This window comes from Cyprinodon variegatus, unplaced genomic scaffold (assembly GCF_000732505.1).
Source record: "Cyprinodon variegatus isolate N-32 unplaced genomic scaffold, C_variegatus-1.0 Scaffold54, whole genome shotgun sequence".
Classification (NCBI taxonomy): domain Eukaryota; kingdom Metazoa; phylum Chordata; class Actinopteri; order Cyprinodontiformes; family Cyprinodontidae; genus Cyprinodon; species Cyprinodon variegatus.
The window spans coordinates 1,415,547-1,440,539 of record NW_015150507.1 but is presented as its reverse complement, the minus strand read 5'-3'; the positions used below and the strand labels follow the sequence as shown (position 1 = coordinate 1,440,539).

Below are 24,993 nucleotides of genomic sequence, written 5' to 3'. Positions count from 1 at the left end.
GTGGATGCTTGTTGTACAATAACTTGCTGGTTGTATAAACAGTAAAGGCAGGTTATGTTACAGCTTATTAACTGACTTCAAATCAAGGCAGTTTTTAATGATTAAAGTTTTTTGAGTGTGTAAAAAAAAAAAATCTGGAAACGAGTTTATTTCTTTGCTTTGTTAAATATTAGTTTTACACATCGTCTTAATTTGATAAACAGTCACCTCTAAAAGAATAAGCTACTGTAAACTTATGTCTCAATTAACTCTTAATATAGCCTAAAGTAAGAAGCTTTCAGGAAGCTGGTATTTTGAAATGATGACAATTTCTTGACATTACAACCAGTTTTTGTATCTGTTTATATGAAACCCACTATCCAGTGGCGGCTGGTGGATTTTTCTCCAGAGAGGGCTATAAATTCAAAATAGACATATACCAAAAACCAATAAAACGTATATTGCCGAGGAGCTACTGCGCACATACAACTTTTAACAAGAGTCAATGTGACATTATTGTAACCTGACTCTGCCAGATGGATTTGCTCCGCATATCCATCTGGAAACCTTCCGTTGAAGTAATTTTGGGAAGGGGCGAAAATACTGGTTAGCTGATTGGCCTATGTTGGTGATAGACGGGCCAAATAAACCAATCAGATCAACGAAGCATATGACGTACTAACAGAGCGACAACGAAAACACAACCACAAGCCAGGCTACTCTTGCCGAAACCAGTCGGGAGAAGAGCAAAAACATCTTTTCCTCTGAGAAAATCCTCCAGAGCATTGTTTTGCTCTTCTTTCAGTGAAGAAATACTCTGTAATTCTGTAATAAAACTTGTTCGATAGCCACGCTAACGCTAGTTTCATCGGCTGAAGCCGCCATGTTCTTTAGACTGAACTGTCGCGCTTCTCGTTGCATCACACCTCAACCCGCCTCACAGCCAACGCTGATTGGACGTTCGTTTGGTGAACAGCTCCAAATTTTCTTTAACGGAGAGTCTCCAGACTGATTTGCGAGTGAAACCTTGAAAGCTCGCGAGATCAGGATGCCCTGTGGCAGAAATTTGTCACCAATCCAACCAAAACTGTAATGACGCTTTACTCATCATTAAAGATTGAATATTTATCATCACATCTAGAAAATATGTATCAATATATTTTTTGAAATATGTAATTATATAATTTCATTTTAATTTGTTTTTTTTTATATCTTAATCAAGTTCATTGGGCTGGTGGGGCAGTGCCCTAGCACCCTCTTTTGGCTAGCCGCCACTGCCAGTATCTGTTTTGCTTATCGGCTTTATAATAATAACATCTGAAAATAACCAAGAAAATATTGTTCTTCTTTTGAGAAAGAAATCATAACTCATGAAAGAACCAAAGGTAGACCAAAAAAGATGGCAATTCGTTTCAATTAGTAACAATTAATTGAATGAAGTTAACTTAATTTACTTAGCTTATTAACTGGAATGTTTAACCATCATGAATAAATTCAGTTGAATAAACTTAATTCAATTACGTATTACCAGCTGAAGATATTCCTTTAGGTTGGAACTGCTTTTAATTTTAGGGTGTAGCTGATAATCAGGGCAGGTGTTATATTTTACCAAAGGTTAGTGGTTGTAATTCAAGGGCAAAGGAAAACCCAGATGTAAGATTCTGTGCCTACATAGATGACTGCATAGTTTTCCTATACATCTCAGTTTGCTTGGAACTGACCACTGCTGCACTTGGATGTTTTCAAATCCCTAACTACCCCTAAATACATCTGCAAATCTGTGTAAATACCTGGAAGGCACCCACCATAACAATGGTACTGTTACCACATAACAGATAGATTTATCAAACCTCAGTGATAGGGATGGGTATCTTTTCATGTTTCTTTCACATTGTTTGCATCAAGTTATACAGTGTTCTCCATCTGCTGCTTTGAGCTCAGCTTGTTTATTGTATAACAAATTTTAATTCACATGAAAATCCCCCCCATATTTCTACTAGGAACATGCCATCACACAAACTATGTGAACTATATAATTAATGTTGAAAATAGTTCATGATCTCACCTGGAAAAAGTTGGCCATAATGCAGAATTTGCTTGGAGTTTTATCTGACACATTTGCACAACAGAAATAGGTGCACAGTTCTTTAATGAAAATACATTCTATTCATAACAGTAAATTCATTCACAGATGATGCCCTTAAAGCAATATGAGTACAGTCATAGCTCCTATTACATTTGAAAATCTGCTCCATCCTTCAAATTACAATTTGATATGCATCTATTCAGACACAGCTTTGGAGTAAACTATAAACAGATGAGGCCATCCTATTTGGCTGGTATGGGATGGCTCAGGGATGACGATAAAATATTAGAGCTGTTAGACAGCTCCATAACACTGCTGTTAAAAAGAGCCCAGTGTAGAGAGAAGTTAAACCTGCACCTACTTCCTCTCTTTAGCGCTGGCCAGTGTAAACTAACAGCAAATAAGTCATACATTATTCTGTGCGATTCTTGCAGTGGCAATGTCCTCAAACATTGCTAAGGCTGCCATCCTGTCGCAGCCATGCACACCATTATTTATGGACATGTGATATTGTCTACACTTTGTACACTTTATAAATTCTTATACCTGACAATTAATCTGGTAACTCATCATCTTTTGTTTAATAAGAGTGCCCCATTGAGAAAATACAAGAATTATGTGTTCCTCAGTACACAGAGAGCCATTTTACATTGTTTCCATCCTTTTTCTGTGTGTTAATTTATAGATTTGAATTTTGGTTGAGGTATTAACGTTTAGGTCATAAATGGTTAAATTTGAGGAAAATTTTACTAAATGAAGTAACTCTTTATTGTATTTGGGTGAGTTGTGGTGCTTTGTAGGTTATTATTTGATTCAAAATGTTTGTGTTGCTGCTGCACATTTTCACATCATGTCAGGCTCAGAACAATACAGTAGGACCCAGTATTTGAGGTGGATAGACAATTATGTTTCTCCAAAAATTTGTTAGAAATTAATCTGTAGTGAACAGCGCCGGCTTCTAAGACAGGAACCTCTGCAGAAGAGAACACAGGTTAGTGACCACATCTATCTGGCATAGAATGATAATAAACCTGTGAGTCACTAACCTGGTCTTATAGCTCAGTCCGAGCCCAGAGGATGAGGTTGGTTCCACCTGGTCGGGTGTGAGATGCAGTGCGTGCCACCCAAAGAGGGACAGACGCTGATGTCCCGGGAGGTCAGAGAACAGGAAGGAGATCAGAACTGAGCAGACAAAGGAAATGCAGGATAATACTGACAGCAAAGCCAAAGCCCGTGTTGAAGACGTGCTCATTTGTCAGGGCCAGGAAATCAGAGGCCTGAAGAGGTGTGGAAGGTAAATCCATAATTGAGTCAGGAAACAATTCTCAGTTTGGTTCACAAACAGATGGAAATCAGGCATGAGTACGAAAACAGGTTAGGCTTGCATATCAGAACAGGGACAGGCAGGCTCAGAGGTCCACAGGTAGAACTGGTCTAGATCAGGCAATCAGAAAACACCGGTACACTAGAGATATTACACCAAAGCCTCAAATAATCTGGCACTGTTGACTGATCTGAAGTCTTGTTAAACAGAAGCTGAAGGAGGTGGATCAGATGAGCAGTGTTAAGAGCTGGGCAGAGATAAGCCCAGTTCTCAGACCATGAGACATCAGGTCAAAGTTTCCATGGTTTACAGCATACTTTCAAGCATCATTTATTTTTGTACATGCTAATTTGTGTGTGAAATATTACACTGCAACATTTTGTTTGTGCATACACAAATGCTTTATACATATGGCCCTAGGACCTAAAAAGCCTTTTGACCTTTAGTTTAGTTAAATGTTTGAACTGTTGTTAGACTTTTCCTTATGTGGTTTTAATCTTCAGGTACTGTTTATCCAACAAGCCCAGATTGTTTTAACAACCGTGTTTTGAATTGAAAAGGACAAGGCTCCGGAAATTCTAAAAGCCAAAAAACTGTAAAGGTCAGTCTCATTTCGAACCAAGCTATACTCATAAAAAGTAGGAGCTGAATAGAGCATCTTTTGAGCAAAAGGGGCTGAGGTTGCAGTGCCACAGCACAGAAGCATCTGTGGTTCAATAAGGAAACAGCCTCCTCTGACCCAAATAGGCACATCATAAAACTTCTTATTAGAAGATTAAAATAATCCTGCTTTTGACATTTAAGAATCACAAATGTCCCCAAAAACATTCAGGTTTTTAAGCCTCTCTAAGAGAAAGCTGTTTTTTTTAATCACATCATTCATCTGTAATTTAATTCAAGATAATTTGCAAGTATTTGTTTAAAAATAAACTGAAGTAACTTATTAAGAATATTGGTGAAATAAAAAATATATATATATTAGGGATGCAAATTTATAAAAAAAAAAAAAGAAAGACAAAGCCATGATTAATATAAGCAGATTTAATGACCTTTCTGGAAAAAATCTATAACAGCTAATAGAAATTATTTTTTTCTGATTTTATTTGGATTGAATTATATATATATATATATATATATATATATATATATATATANATATATATATATATATATATACAGATTTTATCTAACAACTTAATATATACTTTTTAACTAATGATGATCTTCAGAAAAATTTTAGTTTTTTGTTTTATACCAAATCTTTGAAATGTACTGAATATCATACTTTGTCCAAGCATACCATCAAAATCCCTAGAGGAAGGATAAGTTGTTTGTCCCCGCTGACATTTTTTTTCCTCATCGATTCTTAAGATTATAATAGTTACTGGCTGATAACAGTTTTTTCTAATGTATAACAAGATAAACAAATTAGTCTTCTTGTTGCAAAAAGGAAAAGCAAAGCAATCAGAAAAATATGTTTCTTTCTCACAAATTCTTTGCGTTGCAAGAACCAATAGCACTCCCAACCAGATTTAACATTATTTAATGGTATGTGTTGGATTTTTATTCATCTTTTGTTTCTTCTACATATCAGTAAGTCAATCAGCTACTACAAGACATTCAAGTTTCTCTTGTAAACTACATTAAGCAATATGGAATTTCAAAATTTGGACTAGTTTAAAAAAAAATTTTAAATCAAGACATTAGACTAGCATTGCTCTTCTATCATGACTTTTTTTTTTTATCTCCAAATATCTGGAATTTTCAGATTTCACATATATCATCCAGACAAGAGAAATGGATTTTGTTTGACTGCATATTTTTGATATCTTTCAAATCAAAACTAATTCTGAAACTTGTGACTTGGTTTTAGCTTTCTCGCTGTTATCAGAAAGCTAGTGTCATTGTCTTACCAAAAACTGAATAATGATTAGAAAAATATGACAAGAAGAAATTTCACTGCAGTCCCCTTTCAGATTTATAACCAACAAAGAGAGGCTGCAATTCCATTTTCTCACCTGCATTTTGGATTTCACAGAGGCTTTTCAGTAAGCTACCTTGAAAGCCTGATAAAGGAAATAAAATATATCACATCTGAACTAACAAATGTTTTGATGAGAATTCACTTTTTGTGATTTTTTTGTTCCTGTATAACGCTTTATATATATCAAGGAACATTTTTATTAATTTTCTTACTATATAAACACATGTCTGTCATTTTTTATATACATCTAAAGATTACTGGCACTCAGTCCTCAATAGGCGTCAAAATATGATATATGAAAGTGTTACCTTGTGGAAAAAAAAGGAAGCACAATTTTATCATGAGACAACTTTTTTTTTAGTGTGATAATGAGATTGTTCTTGTTCTCAGCCTTCCCTTATAGCAGGTATTATTATAGTTTTATATTTTCTGTAAAAAAAAAAAGAACTTTCTGTCTTGATTATGTAAACATTTAAGCTGTTAATTGTCTCTGCAGAGAACCTATATAACACGGGACATCATTGCAACAGATGGGGGAAATCGCAACACTTCTGTGGAGCTGGCAGTTACCATTACCAACGTGAAGAACCAGCCTCCTCAGTGGGAGAAAGACAGCTACAATGTTGTCATACCTGAGAATACTGCCAGGGACACACCTATAGTGGTAAGACTATTTACATCTTTAATTGCTGCGCTGTCACTGGGCTAGATTTTTTTTTTTTTTTTTTTTGTGGAGACTGAGTTAGCTGCTTAATTGGTGTTTCAGATTCCTCTACATTATTGCAGATGTCTTAGATCACACCTTTACATTTTTGTCAGCGCAGTGGAATAAAATAGGAGTGTTAGTTTCTTGTTGGGGAAACTTGATTTTTAATCAGTCTAAAATATTTTTAGATGGGGGGCCAAAGGAGCATAAAATGTCTAAGCAGGGTGACAAAGCTGGAACTCTCATCGATAGAGGTTAGAAATATATTTCATGTAAATAGTGCTATCAAAACATCATAAAAAAAAAAACTTGATAGTTTTTAGTGTATAAATTTGTCTTCTTTAAAAAAAAAAAAGCAAAAAAAAAACATTTTACATATAGGCTGACAAATGTTGCCCAAAATAAATGAATACAGAATAATAATTTTGAAAAAGAACTTCATTTATCATATAGAACTTATTCAGTAATCAATTTTGGGAAAGTTAAAACATTTTTATCTGCATGAAAACTATTGTGCTTGGCAGCAAAATGTCTCAAAAACTCTCTCTGCACTAGAATTTATACTGAGAATAAATGCACATCAGGTGGTCCAGTTGGATAGCCTGGATTCCCAGACTGCCTTTCTGTTCCCCTTCATTTTCTTCCTATGCTTTGTCTTCTTTCTCTGTCTTTGACTATTAAAAAAATCTTGTCTTCTTCACCACTTATGCTTACATCATTCTTTGGTTTCAGTTTTCTCTTCAGCTGTTGCACTTTCAATTCAATTCAATTCAGTGTATTTATATAACACCAATTCACAACACGTCATCTGAAGGCGCTTTACAGAGACAATTCAAGCAGATCATACAGTGAAACTGATTCAAAGATTTCTTTCTAAGGAAGGCCAGTTGATTGCATTGACTCATTTACTAAATTTGTCACATCAAGCATGCTTGTAGTGACAGTGGAGAGGAAACACGCTATTTTAACAGGAAGAAACCTCCAGCAGAACAAGGCTCAATGTGAACAGCCATCTGTCTAGGCCTAGAGGGGAAAAAGGAGACAGAAGCAGACATAGAAAAAGAAGCAGAGATACAAAAGGGAACTGTCAACCAGCTCCACAGGCAGCCCTGTCCAAGAAACAGTGGCTTCCTTCACTTGTGACCTTCCTGGTCTATCATTCTTCCTCACTTAAATCTCAGTTTTGTCTTACTTCTCATCCCTCCGTTTTTTGCTAAAGAAATAAAAAATATCTCTACATTTAAATTTCCTTTATATTTTGATCTGTGATGTGTAATTAACAAGGCAAGGCATGTTTATTTGTATAGCACATTCCAGGGGCAGAACAATTCAAAGTGGTGTGCATGAGAAAATAAAGAAAAAGATATGAAAATTGCAGTTTCATAGAGGCAACACAACTATCAAGAGAATGAAAGTCAATAATTAAAATAAGACAATAATATTAGATAAACGATGAATATTTTGATAAATGTCTGAAGGGAAAGTTGCACTCAAAACTTAAATTATGTTTAGATAGTACAGTCAAAGAGCATTTCAAATAAATAAATCCCAATTTCAAGCAAATAAGAGTTTCAGCAGTTTTTCACTTCTCTGGGAGTTTATTTCAGGCTTTTTAGAGCGTAAGAACTAAACGCTGCTTCATCATGTCCTGTTTTGATACCAGGTATGCAGAATAAACTTGACCGAGACCACTTTAGAGTCTGTGTGGTTGACACATGAACATTAACTGTAATGTATTTTGCCACTAGGCCATTCAATGATTTAAAGACTAACAGAATCATTTCAAAGTCTGTTCTCTTAGAGAGGAGCTAATGTAATGTTTTTAGAACTGAGATGATGTGCTCCACTCTCTTAGTTTTGGTGAGGATCCAGTCAGCACCATTCTGAATCATCTATAGCTATTTGATCCAGCATGTAGACTTTCCAAAACAAACAGCCAGGAGGACAAGTTAATGAGTTCTTTTGTAGTTGAAATAGTCACTCCCATCATTTGGTGGCACCTTTATTAGTACATGTTTCCATCAATGCAGCCCAAATAATTGAGAAGTTTCCACAAATTCCAGAATTCCCAGGAGATTGCTTCCTACATCCTCTTTTCAGGGAACATAACAAAATCACAAACTACTGTAAGACCATATTGCCTCTCAAACTTCAGAGACAATGAGTGATATGGTTGTAGCTCCCAGCATGTAGATATGTAGCCCACTCTGTTGTTTCCCAATGCAATGACATGGAGTTAAACAGCAAGTCTTTCCTCTATCTTTACTGGGGAATTGTGTGTCCTTGTATGTGAAAAAAAAAGCCAGAATGCAATATACAAGGTCATCAAGTCTAGCAGCAGACATCTGGAAGTATTGAGAATGTACTTCTTCATCCACCCCATGCATTTGTTGTACCAGCAGGTTATAATCCCTGTCTTCTCGTCGACTACAGTACTGTTTAATGGACAAGTGGACCATCTCCTTTTTTTTTTCTCCTCTGAAGAAACAAAAGACAACATAACAATTCAGCCTCTTTGTTTGAGCATCTTCTGGTCGGCAAGTTGTACACTACTGTTCTGTACTTCTGTTGAAGCTATACGCTGTCATCTCCAGTCTGGTACAAAACTGCTGAAACGGATGATCAATCCACACAGAACCAAAATACTGCCGACGTTGTGTTCGCACATCTCATTTCCATGTTTAATGTACGAGTGGATAGCATAATGAACAGTTAACACCTTTAAAAAAAGGAGCCTCTCCCTTATCTGACCACTTAACTTTTATGCTAATGCCTGCAAATAGAAAATTAGTGAAAGTCACCTAAAAGTTTAAAAAGCAGGTAAGAGTGTGGCCAGATGTGGCCTCCTCTACTATGCAAGACTGCTTTGACACAACAGACTGGGAAATGTTTAAGCAGTCTTACAACAACCAAAATGACACGGAGGAGTACACAGACACTGTAACCCCTTACATTTCTAAGTACATTAATGATGTAACTCATACAAAAAAATAATCACCTGGACTAACCAGAAGCCAAGCCTGACAGGCAACATCCTCAGGCTGCTGAAGGCCTTCAGAGTTGGGGAAGAATCTGGCATGAGAACAGCGAGAGACAACCTTTCCCATGGCATCAAGAAAGCAAAACAAGACAACACCCAGGAGATACCAGTCAACTTCATAGACAGTAAAGCCGGGCAAACACATTTGGAAAATCGCCCTTTTTGGTCATGCAAGAATTTTTCAATCGGGCTGACTTTCAGCTTTAATGTGTGTCGTGTAGTGTACAGGGGGTAACGAGGGGCGATCAGCCTCCCACGACCACCTCCTGATCAGGAATCGTGAGGTCGGGAGAAGATCAAACATGTTTTATTTTCTCCCGACCGTCGTTGGCAAATCGCTCAGTGGGCATGCATAAACAAAGATTCTTCTTTCTCTTCTTCCTCTCAGATGTAAACACAGAAGCATGGCGGGGCAACAGATTGAATGAGCCTCCGCCCTTTCTGCAGACACTCTGGTGCACCTCTCCAAATTTGTAGATGACTGCAGACAGTGCCGCAGACAGAAGGCCTCTGGTTGATCAAATCTACATTCCCTCTACACTATGCGTATTTCATGTTTGGTACCTTACCGTGTTGTTTTGTTTTTATGACCGCCATGGTAGAAAACGACTCGTGAATTTGGACCAGCTAGAAGAGCGAGGTGCACAAGAATGCTGGGACCCTTTTTCCACCTGGATCCCTGCTCTTTTTCACCCTCATGTCCCTCCATTGTCGCACAAACTTACCCCCACTTGTTCACCGCCTCGGCGGTGTCTAGACCCACAGCTAGTTCCTGATTGTCCCGCTTGCGTTGTGGCTTGGCTTCAGCTAAATGTCAGCAAAAGCCAGGAGATCCTTGTCAACTTCCGGAGAGGCAACATCCAAAACCTGCCACTAACCATTGATGATGCTGCTGCAGAGAGAGTAAGCAGCACCAAATGTCTGGGGGTGTGCATCAGTAGGGCCCTCTCCTGGACCACCAACACCATAGCATTGTCAAAGAAAGCCCAGAGGCACCTCTCTTTCCTGCAGAAACTCAGGCATGCAGGAGCTCCACCACCCATCACGACAGCATTCTACAGAGGCATCATTGAGAGAATCCTTTCAAGCTGTATCACAGTGTGGGGTGGGGTCCACTGACTATAACAGGGAAGCCTTGAAGCACATTGTGAATACAGCTGTAAAGATCATTGGTGCCACACTCCCCTCCCTAATAGATATTTACACCTCTTGCATGCCAGCCTGCTCAAAAACGTTTTGACCTCTTGCCCCCAGAAAGCGGTACAGGCGCCTGCTTTCACTATTTTCATACTGCTATTACTTACTACTTGAACACACTTGCACTACTATGCTGCTTGTGCACTAGGTACAAAAGGAATACCTCATTGCCAGTATGTGCCTTTCTTTAGACTGGGTACACTTTGTAACTTTTAACTCTCCGTTAACTTTACTATGTGAGAATGTTTGGTATGTTTTTGTCTTGTACTGACCACCTGAATGTCAGAAATTTATTGTGTACATCATGGAGATACAGAGAAACACAATTTTGATTCTGTTTTATGTCCAGTGAAATAATTTAAAATATAAATAAAACCAAACTATTGAAACAAAACAAAAACAAAAAATGGGCAGATCTGTTGAGACCCAGTTGCAATAATTTTTTTTTTTACTGAAGATGAATGCATTAATGAGTTTTTCGTGCCCCTGCTGAGACATTAGTCCTTTAATCTCGGAGATGTTCTTTAGGTGATGAAAGAGAGACTTTGTTCCTATCTCTCTGTGCTTCTGAAGGTTCAGGTCTGGGTACATCATTACCAGTCAAATTTTGACCCTGATTGGTTGTTTCTACCTGTTTTAATTCAAGCTGTTTGCTGACCTTTAAAAGATTTGAAAGAATTAGTCCACTTATTACAGCAAGACGTCTGTATTAATGTGAAGAAAGAAAGAATATATCACATTCAAACTGGTCCCACTAGCATTTTTCTTTTGTCTGTGTGTGTTTTATCACTTTCTCATTAAGCCAGTTATTATGTTTGTACCACAACATAAGGGCAGTGGCAAAGTTTGACAGGTCCAGTGTTCAACAGTCATACCTGGAAAATGTCCAAACTGCATGTCATTGATTAAATGCATTAGGTTGTCTTTGTGGTGCAAAATATATAAAGTAAAAAAAACTGAAAAGAGGACAATCTGTATGGAAAAAGTCTACAAAAAGATAGCATCTTTGAAATAAGAGATTCTTTCTGGACGAAAGACACCAAGTTAAAAATTGTTATGTATAATGTTGTTCATACTCTATATATAATTAAAATCTTCAATCAAGACTGAATGAAGGTTTTGTTACCCTCTGCTTACAAACTAAAAATATAGTCTAATCATATAGCTTGTTGTATTTAAAACAGTGTTCCCTGACCTGCCTTGTGGTGAGAAACAGTTTGACATCAGTTAAGTTGACTTTCTTTACTGAAACTCTAAAAAAATAAGCCATTTTGTTAAAGATGAATAACCTGCTATGTTGCCTGCAGTTCATTTCCAAAACCTCAACTGAGTTAGTAAACAAAAAAACAAATACAGATGTAAACAGATGAACTGTTCTTTCTTTAAGTTTGAATAACAACTGTCTAATACAATAGCAGGCACGAAATACTCTAATAAACAAACTGCATCTCATTTGTTTTACCAGATTAACTCTGTTACCATTTATTTATGTTAAGCTTGGCTAATCGCCTTCAAGCTGTAGATGAGAGTGGTGTCTTTTGTCTTTTGGCAAAAAGCAAATAAGTACACTTCCCTAAATACAAAGCTGTCAGTTTAAACCCAGCTCTTTAGCATCTCAAAGCAGCTGAGCATGAAGCTAGAACCAAGAACCGATTAGCATTGCTGGCATTAGACTGCAGAAGCAGAAAGCTTGTCTGGCTCTGTCCAAATTAGAAAAAATAACACCCACTGGTGCTTCTCGAGGTCATTAATTTTTTTCTTTTTTCTATTCTGTGTAGAAAATTTAACAGGACTCTCAGGACTCTCATTTCACACTTTTCATTAGCACTAGTGCCTTTGTCTTTATTAGATTAAGGTGTTTCGGTTATGAAATTTGTCTAGATAGTAAAACATTCTAGCAGGATTAAATCTCTTAAAGAAAATATCTTCAATAGATCTATTATTTTCTCAGTGGTCAAGGTGAATGTGGTACAGTCTATTCTGGTGCATTTCAATTAATATATATATATATATATATATATATATATATATATATATATATATATATAATACACTTTACCTAAGTTCAAAAATTTTATCCTAGAAGAAAAAATGTAAACATTGGTGCTTGACACTAAAAACAGCAGTTCAATATCACAATANAGAGAGAGAGAGAGAGAGAGAGAGAGAGAGAGAGAGAGAGAATATTAATAAATTTACTACAGTATACACTGTGTAATAATAATTTCATTTTCTATAATTCTGATGCTTTTGGCTTCTAGATGATGAAAGGCCAAAAATCATTTTAAATTTTAACACTGGATCAGTGAAAGCAAATGTTGATTTTTTTAATCAAATATGTCCACATAGTATATACATTCAATAAATGGTCAGAGCTCCTGCTGCATAAATAACAACACATCAGTGTGGCAACATATGGATGTGGTCGGGGTGTGGCTCTGCTGCAGATATAGAAAACCATGGTTGAATCAGTGGGACCTTCAACTCATCTGCTTCATTGAGTCTGGTTTCCTGCAAGGAAAGCTCCCTGTAGACAGCTACACTGACTTTTGGCTTGATAAAAGACAGCAGACCAACACCAGCAGTCTGCATGGCTACATAGACCTCAAGAAAGAAGCTGGATCTTTCTAGCCCTCTCCATACCCCAGGCATCTGATATCCTGATTTCCACACATTTTACCAATAGAAGATGAGTTTGGGTCACTGAAAAACAGTCCAATCAATTTTCTCCTTAGCCTAAGTAAGATACAGGTTTCCAATGGGTCCCTATATGTTTGTGAATTTTAAAAAAAAGTAAGGAAGTTCAATGACTTGGAAAGGTTTTGAAAACAGCCATAAACAATGTTTACCTTTAAAATCATGGAATATTCTGGGGGCTTTGAAATTTCACACATATGATGTGTCATGTCATTATTTTTAGTTTTTTTATGGCTGCATGCTTGTGTTTCCTCTATGTAGTAAGCAAGGAATGAGTGCATAACAGCAGATTCTTCGGATGTATGCAATCTTCTTGTGGGTGAATTGGTGGATTGCTAGTCACTCTGAGTCAGTGTCATCAAGTCAGTGTGTAAAACCTGTATGAAAATGGAAATTCCAGAATCCATGGCTTGCCAAAGAAAGATATTCTTTAAAAAACGAAAAAAGTCAATCAAAGTCAATAGCATGTTCGCTACATTGTCTAGCTCATCACAAAAATATCCTTTTGAAATTGGAAGCATATAATGTAGGTCAAGCCTTTCTTTTGCTGCCTAACATTTGTGTTCAAGTACCCATAAAGTTCTGATGTTTGATAGTAAGTCCTTTTTGCTATTCTAAAGCTGCTTATGTTGTTTTGGAAATAATGATTAGCGTGTGTAAGAGATGTGTCAATGATCCAACATGACCAGATTGCATTGCGATATTGAATAGTTGATAACTGTCATAACATCACCTTTACCTTTGAAGTTTAAGTGAATTTTTTCCTTTAAAGATTTTATATATCACTGCATTTTACTGTGCAATACAATGTTAGGGACAAAAGAATGTATCCAAAGATTTAAACAAATGTTGAAGTCTAAAACTAGACATACCTGGGTCTTAAAGGGGAGGTACGTACAGATCTGTCTGCGTTTTAAAAGAATAAAATTAAAGAAAAAGCATAAAAAAAGCACTGAATCCAAATCCACAGACTATTATTTATTTGTTTAAGATAGATATAGATACAGACAGACAGACAGACAGACAGACAGACAGACAGACAGACAGACAGACAGACAGACAGACAGACATGTTTGTCATGATTCTGTCACTACTGGATGTTTACAAAAAGTACATGGTTAAAAATCCTGTTTGGCATTCACATGACTGTATCTGGTCAAACTGTTGGATGCTTTCAGAAAACAGACAACTGATAGCTGCCTTTTATCTCCCACCATAAAGTTCAAAATCTTTAATGCAGCTATCTACAAAGCTTTATATTCTCTTTGATAGATGTTTTAATTCTTATACTTAAATTAAAAGTTGCTTTTACTTTATAACTTTTTTTTAGATCTTACCCCTACAGAGGATTACTATAGGCCTTTTCCTTTCCAGAAGTATGCACTGAAAAATGCAATGTTATTGGTGGGCAGACACTGCAAACTCATTCTGGCAGAAGTAATTAAATTACTGTTATTAGATTACTGCCATTAACTGTCCGTACGAGCCCATGTTCCAGAATAACTGAACTCTAAATCTGCTCCACTTCAGTTAGTGTCTCGGCAACGAAAATTATCTCAAAGTGCACTGACAATCCCAGTGTGTACATCCATCTCTCTTACCAAAGTTAATCAGGGTCTCTAGATGATCATAGTGTTAAACTATAGCATTTGTCAGGTATCTAGTAAAGTTACCTTGGGTCTAATAAAATTATTTTTTTTTTTTCTGTTTAACAAGCAGGGTTAGTAGTTGGCTTCGTTTCACCATCAAAATTGATGTTGGTTTACCATTGGCAGGCATTCTGTCATTTTGGCTGCAAGCATCAGCTCATCTAAGTAGTTTTGAGTGGTTTTCTAATCTGATTAACATGCCAAAAAGTCACGTCTTACCTTGTTGTAGCCTTTTTATTAAATAGAAAACAGAAGTCTTACATCCAGTCAGGTACCTTCAGGTGCAAAAGTTCAGTGATAGGTTTTTGACTTTCTTTAATTACTTTGATTTATTTTTTTGTTGCTATTTTTTGATAATATGCTTAGCTCATGGAAGTATAAATCTGATAATAATGTTTAGGTGAATTATATTTAGCTGATCTCCCTTTGGCAGGAGGAATCAAGCAGTATGCTAATGAGTTGTAAAGATATTAATATACATGTCTGCATCAGTATTTTTTACATACTTTATCTCTTTTGTCTCTATTTCTTACCCTTTTTCAGACAATAAAGGCCACCTCTCAGCTGGGTGACCCGAGAGTGACCTACAACCTTGAGGATGGCATGGTGCCTGAAACCAACATGCCAGTTCGTTTCTACCTCTCACCAAACCGTGAGGATGGATCTGCTTCCATTCTGGTGTCAGAGCCGCTGGACTATGAGACCACACCATTCTTTTCTTTAAGGGTCCGAGCACAGAATGTCGCTGCGGTCCCTCTAGCAGCTTTTACAAGGGTGTATGTTAATATTACAGGTATATTTAATAGGGTTTTTTTTTTTTTGGAACAGAGATTTACAGTCTTCATCATTTTCTTAATAAGTCCCTGTAGTTGTTAGAGCATTTATATGCATGCTTATGTTTTTCTTTAATCAATTTCACATTTAAATGTCAGAGAATCATAATAATTTCTTGAACATATGCGTATTGTTTGAACCTTTTCTCTATCGATTTATTTGAAAGTATGTAATAATACAAAAGTACATTTTTAGTCACTTATTTATATGCATAAAATTCATTCATATGTTTTAAAGTTCACACACTAATTGCTAAAATGTATATTTTTAAAGCTTGTACAATTATAAAAGCTGTAAATCTGGATATCTTTCTTTACTTATAATGCATTGAAAAGAAATGATTTATTTCCACAATAACTTTTCCCTTTGTCTTAAGATGTCAACGACAATGTGCCGTTTTTTACATCCTCTATTTACGAGTCCTCGGTAACAGAAGGAGCCCAGATCGGAACTTCGGTTCTCCAAGTGTCTGCCCATGACAAAGACCTGGGTCTTAACGGAGAGGTTCGTATGGATCTGTCTGTGTTTGTGTTGTAAAAGTATAAAATGAAACACCATGGTTTAACAAAAAGCTCTACAGCCAAATCATCAGAGTGTTATTTCTATGCTCAATCATCAATATCACAGCATAGGCAGCTTTATGTAGCTTTATTTATCCACATCTCACTTCTTTCATTGTGAAAATTTTGGTTCTACATTTGTCACAGAATTTCAAGATGTGATGTCACCAATTATCTGAATTATAACAGAGCCAATAGTATTGATTTAGTTTAATAAGGAGATACACATACACATTTAAATCCATATATTTTTGTGGTGGTCCAAGTTTTTTTTATTATTTGTGCTCCTCAGATCACTTACTCTTTGCTCAGCGACAGCAGCGGCGACCACAACTTCTTTCGTATTGACCCCCAATATGGAATCATCTACACAGAAGCGGTATTTGATCGGGAAGCCCGTAGTTCCTACCTGCTCGAGGTTCAGTCAGAAGATGGCCAAGAGTCAGCTCGACCTGGCAAAAATAAACAGCCCAACACAGGTTAGGGATGGATGGATGGATGGATGGATGGATGGATGGATGGATGGATGGATGGATGGATGGATGGATGGATGGATGGATGGNGATGGATGGATGGATGGATGGATGGATGGATGGATGGATGGATGGATGGATGGATGGATGGATGGATGGATGGATGGATGGATGGATGGAATTTGCATCTTACCTTTATTTCTGGAACTATGTGCTTTTATTTCTCTTTGCAATTAAGTTATGTGTCCCTTTTTGGTAGATCCAGTAAATCCTACTGAAATACAGATGATGTTAACATTCTTACTTGCCAAAATTCAGGAACCCTAAAGAGTTTTGTGTAGTTTTACAAGGAGATAAATAGCTTTTTGTTTTTCAGAACATGGATGTTTCAAGCCTTACCAGGGGTCTGTGAGATTTATGGCTGTATCCTTGACACACTATTTTAATACACTGTGACCACACTAAACTTATGAAAAACAGACCTGTGGGAACATTGTCAATATTAGAGAAACTTTTTTTATGCACATGAGATCAGCCTAGAGTTTCCTGTTAGTTCAATCTGAAAAACTTACACGAAGAGAAAAGACAATTAGGAGAAATTTATTGATACATTTAATTTGTCTTTGGTGCTCAGACCTTGGCAGGAAACATAGCGCTTAATTTTGATAGATATGCATGAACAGATGCAAAGAATAGGACTGTTTCCCCCCAGACCTGAAACTGGTGGTGGAGTGGAGATTGAAAAGATTGGCCAGTCTGTATACTGTTGGTTAGTGAGACGGTATGCTGAGCTTTATGGGGAGATCCAGTGGATTGCGTGAGCTGATACTAGAGCTTCACTCAGGGACCTGGAAGATGGAAGTCCAGTTTGGATAACACAGGTTGAGAGAACCTCTTCCCGTTGGGTAGAAACATCTGGCAGAACCAGGCTCAACATGGCGGTCTTCTGCCAGAAGAGTCCTGAAGGAATGACACTCTGATTAAGTTTTAGCTACATTGGTGGAGGAGGGGCTGGAGGTGGGTTGAAACGGTGTCATCTGACGCCTATGCACAGAGGCAGACAGGTTTATATCGGAGGCCTTTCAAGATGAACTTTGGATGGCGATTGGCTTTCGTGGAGGTGTGGTTCAAAGCTGTTTGATCGTGTTGCAGGTGGATGTAGGAGAGCAATTTGTTTTTTTTTTTTAGTTGAACTTCTGTCTATGCTCCATTTCTCCTTAGACCACATTAACTATTTTTATCTGATCTATTCCTTGAAAATGCAAACCTACTTGGCAATAAATTAGATTCTGAATTATGAAGAAAACAACATATTTGATTCGCTTTCTATGCATGAAGTATCCTTTGTGTTTAAACTTGCCAATGTATTTATTATTTAATATCTTTGAAATCTTAAAGGGGGTGCATTTATTATCTTTTAAACAAGGGAATAGACCAGGAAGATTGTCTATTAATGGATGAGAGAAATACCACTCCCAAAGTTAAATGCATTTGTACTCTTCCAGTCTGTAGAGTGGGATCATAAATTAATATTGATAGATACACTGAGAATTTTCTTTATAGAATCATAGATAGACAAAAAAGAAACATAAGAAGGACTCATTGTTTTTGCCAAAAAAAATTTGTAAAATACTAAATATTTTGGGTGTAATCTTCAAATAGTTTTTGTGTATAAAAACATGTACTAACTTGATAGCTTGCACAAAGCTGATCAGTAAACCAGGTGCATTGTAAGTCTAAAATAAGTGGGACAGAGGAAGGTTATTCTATGTTTGCTTTCTTAAATTTCTTTAATCTTAAAAATTGTATTGATGACCTAAGTAAATAATGGGAGAAGAATGTGTAAAATTAAATAACCAGATTTCAGTCCTCCATACAGATTGCGCATATAACTTTTCATCTATAATTCTTATGTTATAAAATGTTTTAGTTTTTATGATTTAAATAAAATCTTTTAATTTTAACTTTACTATTTCTATCTTGAAATAATTTTACTTTTGATTGTATGAATTTAAGATACTTAAATCAAAATTCCCTATAAAGAACATTAATTATTGTTGTTATTGCAATTACTTTCCTGCTTAAGTTTTAACAGTATTTTTTTTTTTTATCATACAATTTAGTCTTATATTAATATTCCAATTCAAGTATATGAAATCCATTACGACCCTAGTTCATTGGTATCAAAGTCAGTTGATTATACACTGACTGGCCACTGTATGACCTCACTAGTACCAAGTTTATCATATTTGAAATAATTCTAGACTAAATGGTATGAGAAACATTGCTGGAATTTCAGCAGGTTATCTAATCCACTTATGGATGCCTTAATAAATAGAGTTACCATCATCGGATTGACAATGTCATTATTTATTTTAACATTCATATATATCACCAATAAATGGTCTGTGAGTGTGTAAAACCAAGTGTAGTGTAAGCATAATCTTGCGAACACTGACATTCACAATGGAAGAAAAATAGCTAATTTCATTATCTGAATTAAAAGCCCTGTTTTTAGATTTTTCAGCAGACAAGCTGTAAGTTTCATATTTAGTTTTTTTTTTTTTTTTCTCGACTTAGAACTTTGATATCAATACTGTTGCATTGTCTCGGTTTTTTACCACAGAAATAATTGCAGGAATCTTAGAACAAAATATGCAGGAACATAAAATGCAGGAATTGTCTTAGAACAAAATTCTCTAACTCTCTATAGTGCAGACTACTGCATATTTGCACCATATATATATATATACTGTATATATATATATATATATAAATGCTTTTATGCTTTTCTCCCACACTGTTTACATTTGATCACTGCTTCACTTTATGGAATGGAAATGTTCATTTGCTTTGTGAAAGTTGTACTAAAGAAAATTTCATTTTGTTTACACTGTGTGTACAAAACTATTGTTTTTGTATACACAGAGTGTATACAAATACCATACTGTAAATAAGATACTTTAAGTCTAAAAAGTCTAAGTCTATCTCATTAAAACAGGTTAGAAATTGAATTACTGTTCTGTTTCTTTTGATTATCTTATCCACAGTGTGCTATTAGTGCAAGTGTTTTTTTTTCTGTTCATTATATATATATATATATATATATATATATATATATCTTATCTCATATCATTATATATCTGAAGCTTGTGTTGGCCTACCATATTTTGTTTTTGACATGTCAGCAGTTAAAGATGTCAACCTGAATCTTTAGTGAGGTAATATGATATCTGTTTTCAGGATTGGGTTTTTTGCCTGTATTTTTTAACCTGGTATTTAGTGTTGCTGTTGATTTCTCTCCTGGGTTGGCAGGGCTGCTTAGCATTTATAATGAGCCTTCGTAGTGTCTACATATCTTCCATATCCAGGAGGGCTGATCTGCACCACACAGCACCTGTCTTTTTGTCACCTTTGTGGTTTACAAAAAAAAAGCTGGAATGCACAAACAAGCCAAGAAAATAAAGCTGTGTGCTGCTATCATCTTCCCTTACTGTGGTTGTTTGAAATTAACATGTAGCCAGAAAACTCTCAGAGAAGATAATTCACTCTTTCTAACTAAAGAAATAAACGGTGTAATGGGAAGGGCACAGATAAGATACAAACACTTGTCATCATATTAATATTTAACTTCCCCAGCAGAGAGTGTCTGTATTTTTTCTCTGCAAAAATTAAAGTGCTTGACAAGGATTAGCACTGAAATTGGTATTATTCTGTCATCACTGTTAAAAAAATCGAATGAATTTAAATTACAGCAAATATGGATCATAGAAAAAGTTTATTAATCGTTATCTGTAAGACAGAGGAAAGATATGGTGTTAGAATTTAATCTTCTGCCATTCTGTCATTTCTGCAGACACAGCATATGTGAGGGTTTTCATCAGCGACGTCAATGACAACAAGCCAGTCTTTGCTCAGCGACTGTATGAAGTCGGTGTCGATGAGAATGCAGATGTTGGCCTGGCTGTCGTCACCGTCAGCGCCACTGACGAGGATGAAGGTAGGTTTGATGAAGGGGATTGAGATATGTGAGCGTTTCTTAACTCATGCTTATTGGCCAAACTGAAGAGTAAAAAGTTAAAAATTAAATTTATAAAATTTTGTTTTATTTAACATTCATGAAGCCAGTCTTGAGGGGAGACATGTCTAATCTGGACTGCATTGCAAAAATCATGTCATTAAAATCAAATCGTGTACTAGATTTAGTAATCATATAAATGCTTAATAATGCACTGTCGCACATATGTTCAAAAACAACTGACATGCTCCCCCACAGTAGGTGGGCAGGATTTAAGCAGTAAAGCAGTTGCTCATCCTTCATATAGCTGCCTAAGATGCTTTTATCGGGAATGTTTAGGTCCGTTAATCAAGTATTTATGGAGAGCGGGGGTGCAGCTTAGGCTGGGCTGCCACACTAATGATAAATGGCTGTGCAATATCACCGACCCCCAACATTAGAGTTACAATTTAATTCTCAATCTGCTTTACTTATAGCATACTCCCTGGGTCAAGCGAATGTAAGCCTACCAGCACCCTCTTCTAGACGGGGAGATTTTTGTCAAATATGGGTCTGGTAAAAACACAGATTACTGTATTAACACAGGATTGTGGACACAAAATCCAAACATGATGATTGAAAATAAAAACAATATGTTCTAATAGATCTTATAATCTATCATTAGATCGGATGTTCTCCAGAAAGAGAGACAGAAGATAAGTTCAGATATTGACTTCCCCTTTTTTTCACTGCCTCCCCAAACCTCTGCCAGGCACCGGAATAATTCCCTAAAGGACAGTATAAGAGGGAATCATGCTCCCTTACACTCATTATTCTTCTGGTACTCCTTTTTAATTAGTATCTGATTAAACCTGAGGAGACAAAGTACAAAATTTCCATCTAATGAAGTAATCAAAATAAGAAAGGGTTACATGAAGATCTACTCAATCTTAAGTCTTGGAGGAAATGAGGTGTAATACTCTTAAGTTTGTAGTGCCCTGCTCCAGAGGAAACAACCTACAAGTAGGAAGATGCCAAATACATATTGATTTTTTTTTTACCACATGAACTAGAATAGTATAAACAGACTTTATTAAGTTTAATCACCCTTTTAATGTTGTTTTTTTGTACACTTGCCAAATATATTTATTTTGGGGAGGGCACCAACTTTTATCTAACAATTTCGATGCTTAATTATCTTTTTTTTCTGAATTCAAAATCCTGATCTGACAACTGTGCAGTCAACAATGCAACAAAACTAAACTTCAAAATATTATGTATATCTGTTCATTTTATTTCTTGCTTATCTTTTTATGATTTTGTGAAAAAAAAAGGCATCAGGAAATACCTTTACTGTTACTACTCTAATGTGTGCCACATCTGAAAAAACAATTTTTGGCCTGATTTTGACAGCAATCTTTGAACATTTTATGTTAAATTAATAGTACTTGGGTTACAATACTTAATAAAAAACTATTTTCCAGTTAATATTTCAATAGTTTTCCATGTTTCAAATATATTCCATTAAATAGATTTCTCATAGGATACCATACAGAATATTCATTTCCTTTACAGCTTTAGATTTGAAAAGTTTTTAAGATCAATAAGATCTTAAAAACTTTGTGTGTGTTTAAGATGGAAGACCTCACTCAGTATATGAAATGGGTAAAAAAAAAAACTAAAAGTATTACAAACTATAAAAAGAAAAAGATTTTTATTTTTAAAAAAAACTCCCTGTCTCAATAATCAATTGAAAATCTTAACTGTACCTTTGTTTTAAGAGCAACTACCTAGACGTTAAAAAATTAACTAAACAGATTTCTAACCCTGTAATCATAATTTGTGCCACAGGAGCCAATGCCAAGCTCCGCTACCAGATAACATCTGGCAACAAAGGAGGTGCTTTTGACATCGAGCCGGAGGTTGGGACAATCTTCATTTCACAGTTATTGGACTATGAAAAGCAAAAGAGATACAAGTTGCTGGTTCTTGCCTCAGATGGAAAGTGGGAAGACTATGCCGCTGTTGTGGTCACCATAGTCAATAAAAACGATGAAGCACCTGTGTTTTCTATGAATGAGTACTATGGATCGGTCACAGAGGAGCTTGATGGGTCTCCTGTTTTTGTGCTACAGGTAAGGAGCCTCCAGGGAGAAAAAAAAAAAACACTGTTTATCCTAGAAATGACCATATCTCAAATTAAGATATGTACGTTGTTTTTAATGAGCTTCCCTCCTAACATTTCTCGCAGTGCATGTTTTTGTGGCAGCTAAGTCATTATTAAAGTTTACTATTCTGACACCTTATTTCAGGTTATCTACTGCTGGTGTTTAACCATTGCTTGGCAAGTTATAGAATTTAAATTTATGTAATTTATGAAACAGCAGATATAAATCTTGTGCTGCCATACTGTGACACCCACTCTCAGGCGAGATGGAAGACACATATCAGATTTGAACTCGATGCTTTAATTAAGCTTGTCAGGAAAAGTGAGAAAACTTTATTGGGATGTATAAAAACGGATGTCAAAGAAAATGCCACCTGAACAATAATTGAAGTAAAATAGGAGAAAACAATAATTTGGGTTTGAATGGGTGAATGAATGCCCGTTTTCTAAAGATTTTGTCTTACAGGTTACAGCCACTGACCCAGACAAAGATGCAGACCAGGGAGCCATCAGGTACTCCATTCATGGCCAAGGTGCTGAGTCCCATTTCATGATCAATGACATCACAGGGGAGATGTACGCCCAGCGAACCATGGACCGAGAGGAGCGGGCCGTCTGGCGCTTTGTTGTTATGGCAACGGACGAAGAAGGCGAGGGGCTTACTGGCTTTACAGATGTTATTATCAACGTGTGGGACATCAATGACAATGCCCCAACCTTTGTGTGTGCACCCGATAATTGCCATAGCAGTGTGGCAGAAAATTCACCTCCTGGAACGTTTGTTGTGGAAATGACTGCTGTGGATCTGGACGATGCAGCTGTGGGTCAAAACGCAATCCTCACCTACCGGATTATAGAGAATGCACAAAATTCAGACAATGCAAACCTGTTTACTATTGATTCAAGCACTGGCACCGTATCCGTGGCAGCAGACGGTCTGGATAGAGAGCGTGCTGATAGGCACCACCTGGTTGTGGAGGCCAGGGATGGTGGTGGTATGATTGGCACGGCCACTGTCACAATTGTGGTGACAGACATCAATGACCATGTGCCAAAATTTATAGAGGACTGGTGTGGTGCTCGTGTACCTGAGAGCACACTTGAGGACTCTTCCCTCTTGGAGCTGAGTGCTGTGGACCCTGATGATGGTAGAAATGGTCAGTTGTCATACAGCATCTTTGCAGGGGATACAGAGCAGCGATTCTACATAGTTAGCCACAAACTGGAGCAGAAGGGCACTCTAAGACTGAAAAAGAAGCTGGACTTTGAGCATCCAGATGAGCAGAGGTTTAACCTGACAGTCAAAGTGGAGGACTCAAATTTTTCCAGTCTTATTCACTGTATGATCCTTGTTGAAGATGAAAATGATAATGCGCCTGTTTTTACCCCAAGTTTTCACCTGCTGTCCCCTGTACCTGAGGATGTACCAGTAGGAACCAGCATAATTCAGGTCATAGCCTCTGATTCTGACTCAGGCCCGAACGGAGATATTTTTTACAGCATCCTCCCACATTCAGACCCCTATGGACACTTCAGAGTCAACCGAGGTGGTGTTGTCACTGTCACGCATTCACTGGATAGGGAGACGGTGGCAGGTTATGAGCTGGTTGTCATGGCGACAGACCGTGGCACCCCAGCCCTTACTGGCAGTGTCACGGTCCACTTGCCTTTGCTTGACATGAATGATAACGGGCCAGAGCTGGAGATGCTCTATGCTCCAGTGCTGTGGGAGAACAGTCCCGCTCCTCAAGTGGTCTGGCTTAACGGGAGCTCAACTTTACTTCATGTTGTGGACAGAGACTCCCCAGAGCATGGACCTCCATTCCTCATCTCCCTTCCCTCAGAGTACTCTGCTGACTTCCACCTTCAGGACCATGGGAATGGCTCTGCCACACTCACCACCCTCCGGAGATTTGACAGAGAAAGGCAGAGAGAGTACCATTTACCGGTGGTAATGATTGACAGTGGACTTCCACCGATAACAGCCACAAGCACTCTCATCATCACTATTGGTGATCATAACGATAACGCCCATCAGGCAGGGGAGAAAGATGTCTATGTGCATAGCCGCAAGGGTAAGTTGCTTTCTTCATGTCTTTCTTCTTATGTATGTTTTTGCTTTTGCAGTGAAAGGCAGAGTTTGTGTGAATAGGGAAAAGTGAGGAAATAGCTGAGGCAAAAATGTATAACTGCTTTACCTACTCATTATGGTCTGGAATTTTTAATTGCTTGTTCACATTTACTCTGTGTTTTGTTATGGTAATGATGTCAAATTCCTTCTACAGCCCTGAGCACTTTCA

General features: G+C 36.9%; 1 protein-coding gene across 1 annotated transcript in view; it reads left to right on the top strand.

Annotated features, from left to right (window-relative positions):
- The window catches only part of LOC107082447 (neural-cadherin-like), a 169,694-nt gene that overhangs the window by 93,015 nt on the left and 51,686 nt on the right, over positions 1–24,993 (top strand). The window contains exons 12-18 of the mRNA XM_015371134.1: positions 5,870–6,037; positions 15,206–15,455; positions 15,873–16,000; positions 16,349–16,535; positions 20,386–20,529; positions 22,378–22,661; positions 23,160–24,768. Of these exons, the coding sequence (XP_015226620.1) occupies positions 5,870–6,037; positions 15,206–15,455; positions 15,873–16,000; positions 16,349–16,535; positions 20,386–20,529; positions 22,378–22,661; positions 23,160–24,768 (2,770 nt within the window). The remainder of the gene's footprint in view (positions 1–5,869; positions 6,038–15,205; positions 15,456–15,872; positions 16,001–16,348; positions 16,536–20,385; positions 20,530–22,377; positions 22,662–23,159; positions 24,769–24,993) is intronic.